This window comes from Lasiodiplodia theobromae (assembly GCF_012971845.1).
Source record: "Lasiodiplodia theobromae strain AM2As chromosome Unknown scaffold_49, whole genome shotgun sequence".
Lineage (NCBI taxonomy): Eukaryota > Fungi > Ascomycota > Dothideomycetes > Botryosphaeriales > Botryosphaeriaceae > Lasiodiplodia > Lasiodiplodia theobromae.
Window position 1 is genome coordinate 91,447 of NW_023336529.1, and position 12,462 is coordinate 103,908.

The 12,462-nt window shown below is 50.8% G+C and overlaps 2 protein-coding genes across 2 annotated transcripts; both read left to right on the forward strand.

Annotated features, from left to right (window-relative positions):
* Window positions 1-641: 641 nt before the first annotated feature.
* On the forward strand, window positions 642-1,321 carry LTHEOB_11464 (uncharacterized protein; the record flags this gene model as incomplete). The annotated part of the gene is made up of 2 exons (XM_035508223.1): window positions 642-720; window positions 774-1,321. 2 exons carry the CDS (start codon window positions 642-644, stop codon window positions 1,319-1,321), a joined length of 627 nt encoding a protein of 208 aa, XP_035366393.1.
* Window positions 1,322-6,409: 5,088 nt separating this feature from the next.
* LTHEOB_11465 (MFS general substrate transporter) lies at window positions 6,410-8,052 on the forward strand (the record flags this gene model as incomplete). The annotated part of the gene is made up of 4 exons (XM_035508224.1): window positions 6,410-6,863; window positions 6,912-7,282; window positions 7,334-7,760; window positions 7,817-8,052. 4 exons carry the CDS (start codon window positions 6,410-6,412, stop codon window positions 8,050-8,052), a joined length of 1,488 nt encoding a protein of 495 aa, XP_035366394.1.
* Window positions 8,053-12,462: the final 4,410 nt, after the last annotated feature.

Consider the following 12,462-nt stretch of genomic DNA (forward strand, 5'->3'; position numbering starts at 1 on the left):
CCAAGGCTACGTTCCCGATTTGAGCTCACCCAAGCCGGTAAACCATCCGGCTCAGCTGCAGCCAATTATACGAATAGACTCAATGTGCGGGGCTCACACAGGCTTACCGTTTTGCTGGATTCGCCACCTCACTGACCGGCCACCGGTGAGTCGATGTAGGCAGAATGCAGTTGAGCCACAGTGGCGTTCTTTCGTAAGCGCTAATTCCGCAGTGTTCTCATCTGGCTACCCGTCGCATCCGGTTGAAGAGGCTGGCTATGCAATTGTAAATTGCGGAGATTTCAGTATGATGAAAGAGCACATGTTAAGAACTACGCGGCTTTGGATTTCCAGAACGCAGAGCAAGCCTCGACATGTCACTTCCAAACACAATTTCTCGCGGCAGCGATGAGGGGGAAAGTCCACAACGACCACCTTTGAGGCATCGCGAAACCCATGACAGCACCTACTACAAGCCGTATGCCAATTATGCGTATTGGGTTGGCCGGCAACCAACATTTGCAATTTTTCGACGGTTTGCCTCTCTCAATGCCCTGAATCTGCTTGCCCTCCAGGCCGAGATATCTCACGAGGAACACAAGTTGAGGACACTCCAGCTGGAGGACGATCAGTTAGACAATCACACCAATTTTTTGCGGCTTATGGAAGCTGAGAACGGATCAAATGGGTGGAAGCAGTGGAACCAGATACAGAAACTCCGCCCAATGCTGAAGGAATACAGTAAGTGGCTCCTTATTCCTTACAGTGGGTATGGATGTTGACAGAGTGCGAAGATGCACTGTTGTTTGAGAACAAAAGGCTATTCCAGCTTGCCAAGCCCAATGCGTCTGACCGCAAAGAGCTGGTAAAAGGACTGGTCCACCGCAGCACAGGTGTTGGTTCCTTCCTTGAACATCCCGAGAACATCTTCGAGGAAATAGACGGTGAACATCAACACGAGGATCTGATCACTTTGGACCACCGGTCCGGCAATACAGACAAATTCACATACTGGGTGTTCGACAAGGCCTTTCCGTGGATTCACAAACGGCTTGAAAAGTTGTTGCCAGCCATGCCCTACTACGAGTACGAAGACTGCAAGATTGAGAGAGCATCTGGAGCTATGGTCATCGCTGGTGCTTCACTTCTACCAACTGCATCAATCTTTGCCCTCAACTACATTCCAACGACCGTATATCGTTTATTGTTTATTTCTTTCTTTTCATTCATTTTCACCGTAGCTTTGGAATTTTTCACCAGTGCGAGGAAGATCGAGATTTTCGCTGCTGCAGTGGCATTGGCTTCCGTCCAGGTTGTTTTCATCAGCGGACAGTCATGTTAACGCACGTAGGGTAGCCTCGAGCCACTAGCGTACTAGGAATTCCCGAGACGGTACGAAATTGAGTTTTGGGGGAATAGGATAGCAGCGGATCAATCTAAACGCCACACTTTGTGAACCAGAATGCTGCAGAGTCTAGACCACGTCACTAAGGTGCATAGCGCAACTCCGCGGGCATGGCAGCGAGTACTACTGGTAATTTCCATCACGAGGCAACCTTTGCAGGCAGACGCAACTGGCAAGGCTGCGCTGCTGCCTTGCAAAGCTGGAGTGTAGTGTGGGGACATGCAATGTGACGACGAGCTGTATGAAGAATGGTCTGACCTGTGCTGCATGAGTTCATTTTTAGGTGAGTGGTGCCATCGAGCTGAAGCCGACTTTTTGGGAAGAGGGGTGTTGGCCGGTTTATAGGCCGGTCGGAGCTTGGCATAGTAGACTCGCGAGGATGAGATTGGCCCCCCACATCCGATTATGCCGGCATTGGCGCATGTAAGCTGCACACCTCAGCTTTGTGCGAACTGCCTCTCGCTGGTTCCGCAGTGTTGAGCGGGCAGCACCTACTTGGCATCGAGGCTTTAGTGGCCATCCTCATGGGTCGATGCGACTCGTGTGTTCTATCCGGCTGCCGATCACAACCCCCCTCCTTTGGCTAGCCAATCATAGACTGCTGAACGTACGATCGAGACAGCAGCTGCAAGGGTGGAACAGCGGCGCCGAGCTAAACGTTGGCATCTCTTTCGATGGAGGCCAGTTCAGCGAAACCACGAGCAATTCGGCGAACCAATCTTGATATTCAATTGAAAACTTTGCGTCTAGATCGTTCCAGATATTTTAATGCTATGCACTGAGTGCGAGCCGGCGCCTCTGCACAAGAATGAGGGTAGTCTCCCCGTAACTCCCAGTCAAATTGAAGGAGATACTTTTTGACATCCTTTTCTTTCGCCTGCTTCACCACCTCATAACCCCATCATGCCTTGGAAAAGGTAGCACGGTTGATTTGTGCTCCATTCGGGAGTGCGTACCGCTAGGCCCATCTCGTGTGTTCCCTCGAGAAAACTGCCATAGTCTCTCATTGGGCGTATAGCTCTCTTGTGCGCATTATAGACTACTGACTTCTTATTGGATGAATGTGCGTTTTGGCCGCTCTGTGGTTCCTCCGTGAAAAGTCTCTCTTTTTCTTTCAGCGATTTGAATGCAGGATGGGCGTATGGGATGTACGCGGAGAGGCGCGTGTCGCGGATTTGGCGGGATACCGCTGTGCGGCGAGGCTGTGGCACGAAACTGAGGAGGTGAACGGGTGATGTATTGAGCTACCCGAGAGAAAGCACTAAATACCCCCTCGGCGCCCGTTCCTGCCAACACCGCCGCAACCTCGGGGAAACCCTTCCAATTCGGTTTGTTTGCGCCGAAGACCAATGTTTCCGCTCCTGGGTGCGTGCAGGCGAAGACCATAGAGGGTGCTCCATCTCCAGCGTTTTCATAGGCGTTCGTCGGTGGCTTCTTGAAGGGAATTTCGACGGGTGGAACCTGGAACACGCTTCGCTTATGCATCTTCACTGTGAACATAGGCATTAGCGACAAATTGAACCAATAGTCAGAAGGAGACAGCCTACATAGTGTGTCTTTGCCGGACTATCTCAGGCTGTTCCTGACATGCTGTGTCGTGCAAAGCAGTCGGTTCAGAATCTCTTGCGGGCACGCAGCCGGCACACGACCCCGGCCGTTCGCGCTGTGGTCTCTGGATCCACGAACGTTAGGTGAAGCGTCATCATCATAATTGAAAGCATCTTCCACAGTCGGTCCTGCGTTACAGTCGACGATTGCCCCCGTAGTTGTCATTGAGACACCACGCGCGACATCCTTGGGTATATGAAGCTAATATCCGGACGATTTTGTCGTATTTAAAATTTTACATTCACGTCTGGACGATGGCTTCAGATGACCCCGGCTTGGCAATTTTCCCTCGAGTTCTGGGGCAAGGTGCTGCTGGCAAGCGGCAAGTGATCATGAAGAAAATGAAGATCCTCCGCTTCTCAAACAATATCAGAAGAGAACAGTTTTGCAATAGCATCTCCGCAGGTGCTACCCGATTAGCCTCTCTCTCGCAGAGAAGGCCGATCATGAGCGTGGTCTCCAGCGCTTGCCGGCTGGTGTAGAATGGCATGACCGCATGCTCGAACGGCAAAACTTGATCAGGATTGTAAGAGGCACCTTGGTTATTGTCTCCCAAGTACCGAGTCTCCGCAGTTCCCTTCATCCATGATGGGAATTCGACAGTGAGCTTTTCCAGCAAGAATCTATGGCCGAATGCAGTGTTTCGAGATAACGTAGTATCTTCCTCATCTTCGATACTTTCCATCTCCATGTAACGGTACTGCCTGTAACTGGCATACCAGGAAAAGTCAGACCCTTTGCTTCTCTCTGGATCATTCGGCGCCCAGTAGTTGGAACTGATGTGTCGGATCTGGAACAGCCCGTGTGACCAGAGCAAGGCTTCGTCTAGGGCGCGATCCGTCTCCATAAGGATCTCGAAATCGCGTCCATTGCTCAGTGTCTTAGCAGTTTTGTTGAACGAGACGTTGTTACTATGGCCAGCAAGTTGTCCGAAGGCGCTAGGATGCGCCTCACCCTCCAACCTCAGCCTTAAGTAGGCGAAAACGTTGAAGAGAAAGACGCAGTTGTAACGACAAAGCTACATCGTTCGCCCTTTGAAATTCTCCCTTCGGCATTGAAGAAGCCGCACGGAATTTCGGTGAAGTGAATCCTATGCGCGGGACTCGCTGGAGGCTGATAGCGAGATCTATGAACAAGATCAAATTCAAAGCAGTGAATTGAGCTCCAGTGCAGCTCTTGCGGACAGGCCGTTGGGATTCGACAATAGATTTGATCAAATATCTTCTGATCTCCTTTTAATACCATTCTTTGGCTATCTCATAGCCCATCATGCCCTGGCAGACACAACAAGGCTGATTTGGGCTCCATTTTGGTAGCCGAAATCCAAGCCCGACTTGGCCTGCGCCGCCAAGGAAAGCTGATTTATCTCTCATTGAGAGAACTGCCTCTTGTCTGGCGTCTGAGATAAGCAGATTCTCATCAGCCACGTACTTTTCCCGGTTGGTGTTGAGCAAATTTTTCTTGATCTCTAGCTCCTTGTCCCTGAGGGAATAGTATGCTGCTTTGGCATACGGAATATAGGCTTTAAGCCTCGTATCTCGAAGACTCCGCGGTATGACTTCTACTTGGGGAAAGCCTTTCCAATTTGGCTCATTGGTCCCGAGAACTAGCGTTTCTCGATCGGGGTGGGTGCAGGCAAACGCCATGGTAGGGGCGCCATTCGCGACTTTTGCCAATACAAAAGGGTGTGATTGAGGAGGGTCGGGGGGTGGCGGAATTTCAAAAAGTTTCCGTTTGTGCATTTTTGCTGTAAAAGTATTAGCGAAAAGCAGCTTGAAAAGGATAAAGAGCCAAATACTGAGTGTGTCTTTACGCGACTTGCGCAGGTTCTCTTTAACGTTGTCTTGGATGCAAATGATCCTGTACAGAAGCTCTTGCGGACAAGCCGAGGCGGACAGGGAGACCAGCGATCGAGGATGCTGTCAACGCAGTGTAAGACGACTCCGCCTGGTACCAGAAGCGGCTCATCCCATGCCGAAATTGCCGCATGACGGCCGATGGAACACCGGCGGGCGTGGATGAACAAGATATAAGCAGTGAGCTCTCTCTCGGCTCCGACTGGCCGGGAGGTAGCGATGATCAGTTATCGCGAGAAGAAAAGCCGCATACAGACGCATTGGCTGACCGCGAGCGAGGTATTTGAGCTGACGGTGATGTTGGAGCGGGGCCACTGCGATGCTCGACAGTTAAATCTGAGTGAGCCGCGACGGGCTGACCGATGCGTGCCTGTCGCCTGTTCTTGTGCCTCCCGGAACGAAGGTGAAGTGGTCCGCTGGAATCATTTTCCGCGGCGCAATGCGCGATCGCTGAGCGGCAATCGGAGGGATCCTGGCGATGCATCTCGCTCTGGCGCAATATGAGACGGAAGGCGTATAGGAGGCTGTGGATGGCAATGCTTGAGTGGGAGACAGGTGCGGGGGTTAGAAGAGGCTTTGGTGAGGTGGTGAAGGCGGAGCGGCGGTAGGCGGTAGGCAACCGTGTGAGCGACCAAAACGGAAGGAACATCGGATCGGGATCTGAAAAGCCCGACCTGGCCGCCGCAGTCTATCAACCTTTCCCACCTTCTTCTACCTTTTTCTAGCCCTCATGTTTTCGCCAGTTACTGCACTGAAATGTGCAAATGATACCAAACATCTGTCAATCCGTCCTCATGATATATAATCACCCACCGACGAGACTTCCGGCATGGAGCACCCGAAATCTCTTCCAGAGAAGGGAGAAGACGCCCGTATTATAGTAATATGTGTCTCCTGTGTTATGCCGCGGCCGCGCAAGGGCCTCAAATGCTCAGGTCTTCAGCGGTTACCCTTTGCGGCTTAGCATCCCGGTCCCGAAACCTCGCCCTGGCAAAAAGCAACATGATAGCTGATGGGATACTGAGAGTACTCATTGGTGAGAAGTGCCAAAGTACTCCGCATCTTGTCGGAGAAATGCTATCATATGCGCTTATCAACCGGAAGTGGGGTCGCCCCCCCTCGCCGATCGCATAGTCTACTGCTTGTATCAACGTATGTTGGAATTATCAAAGGGCTGCGCGCGATTCAGCATCCTGAAATTAAAAGCTATTGAGAAAGTTTCAGCGCTACAGCATTTATACTTGGTATTTACGCGCTCTTCTGAAACGAGCAACCCCCGAGAAAGAATCAGGAGTATGGTTGACATTGACGTCGGTTACATGGATCAGTCAATCCCTGTTTACTTTGCTGCAAGCTGACTTCCTTTGAGATAGGTAGCAGGGAACGTTTCCCGTCCTGAGCCAAAGATGGGAGACGAGCCGTCCCCTCAGTCATGGCTCACGGTGTCTCTATAAAAGCGTCGATAGCTGCTAGTTGGGACTGTACAAGTCATTTCCTTTTTCTGACCTCAAATATCTGTACTCAAGGTGCTGCCGCTATGAAGCAAGCAGACGAATCAATAATGGAGACGCAAACCATCTCAAAACCCGGCGGTGGCCAGGATGCAGCGCTCGCTTTCGCCGCGGAATGCCCCGCGGTCCCCATGAACGAGGCCACCGACCATCGCGTCCGCCGCAAGATCGACCGCAACCTGCTACCGTGGATGTGCGGCCTCTACCTGCTGCAGTACCTCGACAAGACCACGTTGAGCTACGCGTCAAGCATGGGCATCACCGCCGACACGAACATGACCGCGTCTCAGTACTCCTGGACGGGCAGCATTTTCTACATTGGCTACCTGGCGCTGCAGTACCCGCACAATCGGCTGATGCAGCGGTTCCCCGTGGCGAGGTACGTGTCGGTGTCGGTTGTTGTGTGGGGCATCATCCTCGCCACCACGGCTGCGACGACGGACTTTGCGGGCATCATGACGGTGCGGTTCTTCTTGGGGGCGTTGGAGGGCGCTGTCACGGCTAGTAAGTGTATTTGCAGCTGGAATCGGCTTTGGTTGCTGACGTTGGCAGGCTTCGTTCTCATCACGGCAAGGTGGTACCGTGCATCGGAGCAAGCGTTCCGAACAGGGATATGGTTCTGCTTCAACGGCGTGGCACAAATTGTGGGCGGTGCTTTGGCATACGGCGTCTCACGTGGGTTTGAGGAAAATTCGCACATCCACTTCTCCTCATGGAAAGCTCTCTTCCTGATCGCCGGCATTGCTACGAGCATCTACGGGGTTGCACTGTTCTTCTTCTTACCTGAATCTCCAATCTCAGCACCATGGCTAAGCGAGGAAGAAAGGCATGTCGCCATCGAGCGGCTTCGAAGCAATCAGCAGGGAGTGGGGTCCAAGGTATTCAAGTGGTACCAATTTCGGGAAGCGTTTACCGACGTCCGCGTAAGTAGTGCCGTGATTCCGTGGCAGTACATGACCAGCTGATGCTTTCAGACGTACTTGATTTTCCTCTTCCTAGTCACCGTTGATATTCCATGTGGAGGTATCACCGTCTTCTTCACGCAGCTGATCGGTGGCATGGGCTTCGACGCCAACACGACCTTCATCATCACCATGCCGGCAGGAGTGGTGCAAGTTATTTGCAATCTCGGCTTCTCTTACTTGGCACAGCGGACCGGCTTCCGCATGCTTTCCGCCGTTGCAGCCATGTGCCTCAGCCTCTTCGGCATTGCGTTGATGGCTGGGCTTGCCAGAGACGGTCCGACGGCGAATACCATCGGCCAGATCATTGGATATTACATAACAATTGGCAACTCGGCAACTGCGACCATCTTGACGCTGAGCAATATCTCGAGCAACACGGCAGGGTACACGAAGAAGACGACTGTGAACGCCGTGGCGCTGGTAGGCTACTGTGTCGGTTAGTCTCTGGATTTCGTTTCTTCTACAAAAGAATTTACTGATTACGTGCTTCAGGCTTTTTGATTGGACCTCAGACATTTCGGGACGGGCCTTCGTATACTAATGCGAAGATCAACATCATAGCGCAGTGGTTCGCGGCGCTTTGCTTCTGCCTCGCTCTTCACATTGTGAATAAGCGAGAGAACACGAGGAGAGACAAGCTTGCCAATTTTCCCCTGGCTCAACCTAGTGGACAGGAATTTCAGGATCTGACGGACAAGGAGAATCAGTATTTCAGATACTCATTGTGAGGGGTGGATGTTAGCCAAGCTTCCCAATGCTAGCGTTCGCTCCTCATTGCGGGTCGGGCGTTAAGGCATGGACTCAAGACAATCGGTCGAAACAAGAGATTACGTTCAAGGAGAACAGGAAAGGCGATCAGGAGTGAGTGCCAATAAGGCCTAGAGGTAAGAGAGCAAAAGAAAGGTCATTTCTGCTGTGAAGAAGCTAGCTACGAAAACAGATTATCAAGCGCTACACCCCGGAAAAGCACAAGCATTTGCGAAGCAATGCAGCCTCCAAATATTCTGCCATTGCCAGCATAGTATTGGCCGCCCTCAGGATGACCCCGCCCTACCACCATAGTGGGCTTCTCACACATTATTGGCGTAACTGTTCGTAGAACGCCTAGATAATACTCCTTTACGTAGATCGTGGGTCGTCGATGGCTTCTTTTCCTATAACCCTCCCTGGAGTTATCAAGCACGGCAAACAATGCCCAAACATAGTGCCTCTTTCCTTAATGCAGTTCGATAGTCTCGATAGATCCATAGGATGAGGCGTGAATATTTGTCACCCAGCCCAGAATGCAACATGCGCCGATGAACTCATATGCGTTTTGTTCGTTGTCTTTGCTTCGGAGAAGGACAGGGATTTCGCAGCCCCGAAGTAGGTAAAGTTCATCTCCTGGCCGTGAAGCAGCAGGAACGAGGGAAGGATAGCATACGCCTTCAATGTTGAAAATCGCGAAGCGCCTACGGAACGATTTCCGCCGAAAAGTGTCGAGGAAACCCGGGACCCCGTTCTTTTGATGTTTCATACCGCTCTCCAATTCCTCTAAGATACGAGTAGGAGAAAAGCTGTCGGGAAACAATGGTAGATTGATATACTCAGCCATTGTTGTTGCCCCCACTATATCTCGAGCATTGGAGAGAAGCGTTGTGTGGTTCCTCGCTTTCCAGAACATGGAATTAAATGATCCTTCCTTCGCTGACAACTGCATGAATGCCCATATGCGGCCGAGCAGACAAGAATTGTCAATCGTGGAACAATCATCATCTTCTCCAGTCACATATCCTTGGCTGATTGTGGTTACCCTCACTGCGGGAACATGGAGTATGGTATCGTCTGATGAGAAATATGGGCTGTTGCCTTCGAACTCGCAATGCTGATACCCCAACACTGGCCAAGGCTCCATTCCGTTGTCTTTTGAAAAGTCTGGAAGCCATGAAGGAAATCCATCTGATCTCGGGGATTGACTGGCACAGGTAATGTTCAATGACCCCTCGCATAGGACGGCTGACAGGTAATATTGCAACAGCTTTGTAGAAACAGATCGAAAGCTTAACCCGTAGTTAACCTGGAGCGGTGGTATCGCGGAATGACTATTTTGGAAAAGATTTCTGTTTATGAGCCCAAGCAGGCTGAAGATTTTGTCCCTTGGATCTTTCGCTTTGAAGTGGCGAAGGGCCATGAGCATCTTTAGCATCCAGCCCGGACCTTTTTCATCTTCTGCGATGAGACGAGAAAAATGTAGCTGCTTGAACGTTTGGAAGCATATACGTGATTCATATGTGGGAGGAGACAGGACTGAGTGGTGGTCACTGAAGGAGCTTGTATCCGGCGAGCTGATGTCGGTGATGTCTATCAATCGAATTCGCTCCTCGATGAATATCGTCACGATATCATCAGCACATTCCCATGATGCTGAATCTAGCCCACACATCAAAGTGATTTTATCAGCCATGAGGACCTCTTGGACTATCCAAGCTCTGGTCCAATAATCTCTCTCCAAAAGCGCCTCCAGTGCTCTGCGCAAACGATTCTGACTCTTATCCATCAGATGTTGTCGCAAACCTTTTGAATCCATGCTTTCCTCAGGCTTCTTTTCTCTTGGAGCCTTGCCACCGTCTTTGAAAAAGCCAGTGACCCTTTGACTTGTTATAGACCAGGAATGCCGCTTGAACAGGGATCGACGAAGGCGATTCTGATCCTTTTCGGCCGGATGTTGTCGTACTTGTTTATCGAAAAACTTTCCTCCCGATTGGACCTTTTTGCCAACGGAATTGAACAGACTCATGATCCTCTCACTGTCCCTCGCAGCTGGGCCCAACCAGCTTATGACTTGGGTTGCGTCTTGGTAAATCTTCGTCATGAGAGCAACCTGATCCTTCTTCTCCTCAATGTCTTCCTGGTTGATGCATATCGCATCGATCCATAGGGTCATATCGCGGTCCACCCTTTCATTGGTCTTCTCTCTACGATGCCTTTTCTTAAAAGTCTGCCTGTAGTGATTCTCCCTGAGGTAGCGTAAAGCTGTAGCCAAATTGTGCGTAACCCTGAGCGGCTTTTCATTGACTTGGATGAGGACCTGGTCTTCGGTAGAGCCCCACGTGTAGGACAGAGCCTCGTAGGATCGTTTGGCGCTGTCCAATGGGGCGTGTGTTAAGGTACAAGTGATCGAATCGTAGAATCCCGCGGGACGCAGTTTGAGGAGACGAATTTCGTTGTCCGATCGAAGGGGCTCGTATTCGAATTTATCAGAAGGGCGTTCAGCTCGAAGATCCGAAGATACAATGTCCATGATCCGGATTCTCAAGCGAAATTTAAGGTAGACGGTTTTTAGAGGGGGGGAAGACGGGCGGTACTGGAGACCAAGGCTGTGGGAAGGGCTATGTCAGTGTTTAGTAGAGAACAGTGAGCGGAGCTTCATCTTGTGCGGTGTCTTATTGGACCCACCGAAGCTGCATCGCTTCGAGATTGCGAGCCACACAGCCCCGCAACCCCCTCCATAAACCGAAAAAATTCCCCCCACTTTCGGACGCTAACATTGACAGTGCAAAGCGATCATTGGCTTCGCGAGCTTTAGGCAACATCGCGCCAGTAAAAGCAGAAAATGCGACTTGTTTAGAAGCGGCTAGCCAATCGCTACGACTGCTTGCTCGGACGAATGGAGAAGTAGCAATCTTGGCCCCCATCAGTTCACACAGCTTGCAGAAGCGCTCGTGTGAGAACACGAATAAGCTCCCGAAAGCCTCGCCGCACAATTCTTTTCCAACCGAGATCTGCTCTTTGATCCTCTTTCTCCTTCCCACAACAATTCCATACTGACGGGCCATAAATTTATGAAAGCCTCATGTCTCACATAGATGTCACCACCAAGCAGTAACATCCACGAAATTGAGGTTTTGTAAGAGTCTAAATATGCAGTCCCGAAGAAATCGCAATGTTTATGAGACACGGGGCTTAAATTCTCCGCTATACGAAGGGGTACTGTACCCACAGTCTAGCGCGACTTTGTTTAACTACTTAAGTCACGGGTAGTAAAAGCCATTCTCCGGACGTGATTGTAAAATTAATAATGATACATTCTTGTCCGGACGATGGCTTCTACTACCTACGAAAGTCGACTCGGCATGCGTTGTTTCTCAAACGTAGATTGCTGGGGTACAGCATAGTTGACTTCCCCTATTCTAAGGCCCTGCTATTCGTCGCACTAACTATCACCTCTAATATGTGTCTGTACTCGCCATATTACTGAAGCACAGAATCCAATCGCAAACGATGAATAACATTTCAGCGCCAAGTATTCCTGCTAAAAAACAGGTTACAAATGTGATCAAACCAACTCAAACTCCATCTGCGGCCACGGCTTTTCCCATATCATATATAACAGATCTTCTCCCGAACAATTCAGCCCGACGGACTCAAAGAAAGCATCCCGCCACGTGTCCAGGCCCAACGCTGCCACCCGGCGATACCGTCCAACCTTGTCCTTCACACTTTCCAGAACTAAAATGAATCCGTAATCAACATCTGGTTTCTTCCCCGTCTCTGGCTCGCGCAATCTTGGTTCGAGAGCTTGTACGGCCATGAGGCGTTGCCCATCCCACGGTTGATGTTTTCGGGCAAACTCTAGTACCCTCCCCTGCCTATAACCTTCTTCACCATCCCATGTTCCACTTTGCTCTTGCATTCCAAGTTCTTGACGTAAAAAGCTCTCGAGGGCTGTCTGGTGCGGGTCCTGATCGCTTGTCGATGCCTGTTCGGAATACCATGAGGGCGATAGAAGTCGGCACGGTGCAGTAATTCGCAGAACTAGCGTACTCCGTGGAATGAAACGATCTTCATCGTTTATGGTGTGCGGCGCATGGATAGTCATGAGACTTTTAGCGGGGTGTTTGAACAAGACGAGATTCCGAAGGTTTTGCCGAAGTCTTTCGTAAGAACTGTGGACCGTACTAGCCCAACTCCATGATGGAGCCACTATAACCTGTGCCTCATCACTGGAATGGAAACTTGGATCGTGCTTGGAATCCAAATCACTGGCCACCACTTCCCAACACAGCCCGTTGTGAAAATCATTTTCCCAGAGGCCCGCGAAATATCGACCAGTTTCGGCTTCGCGGCTGTCGAGAAACTTGGCAATACCAGCGACGGCA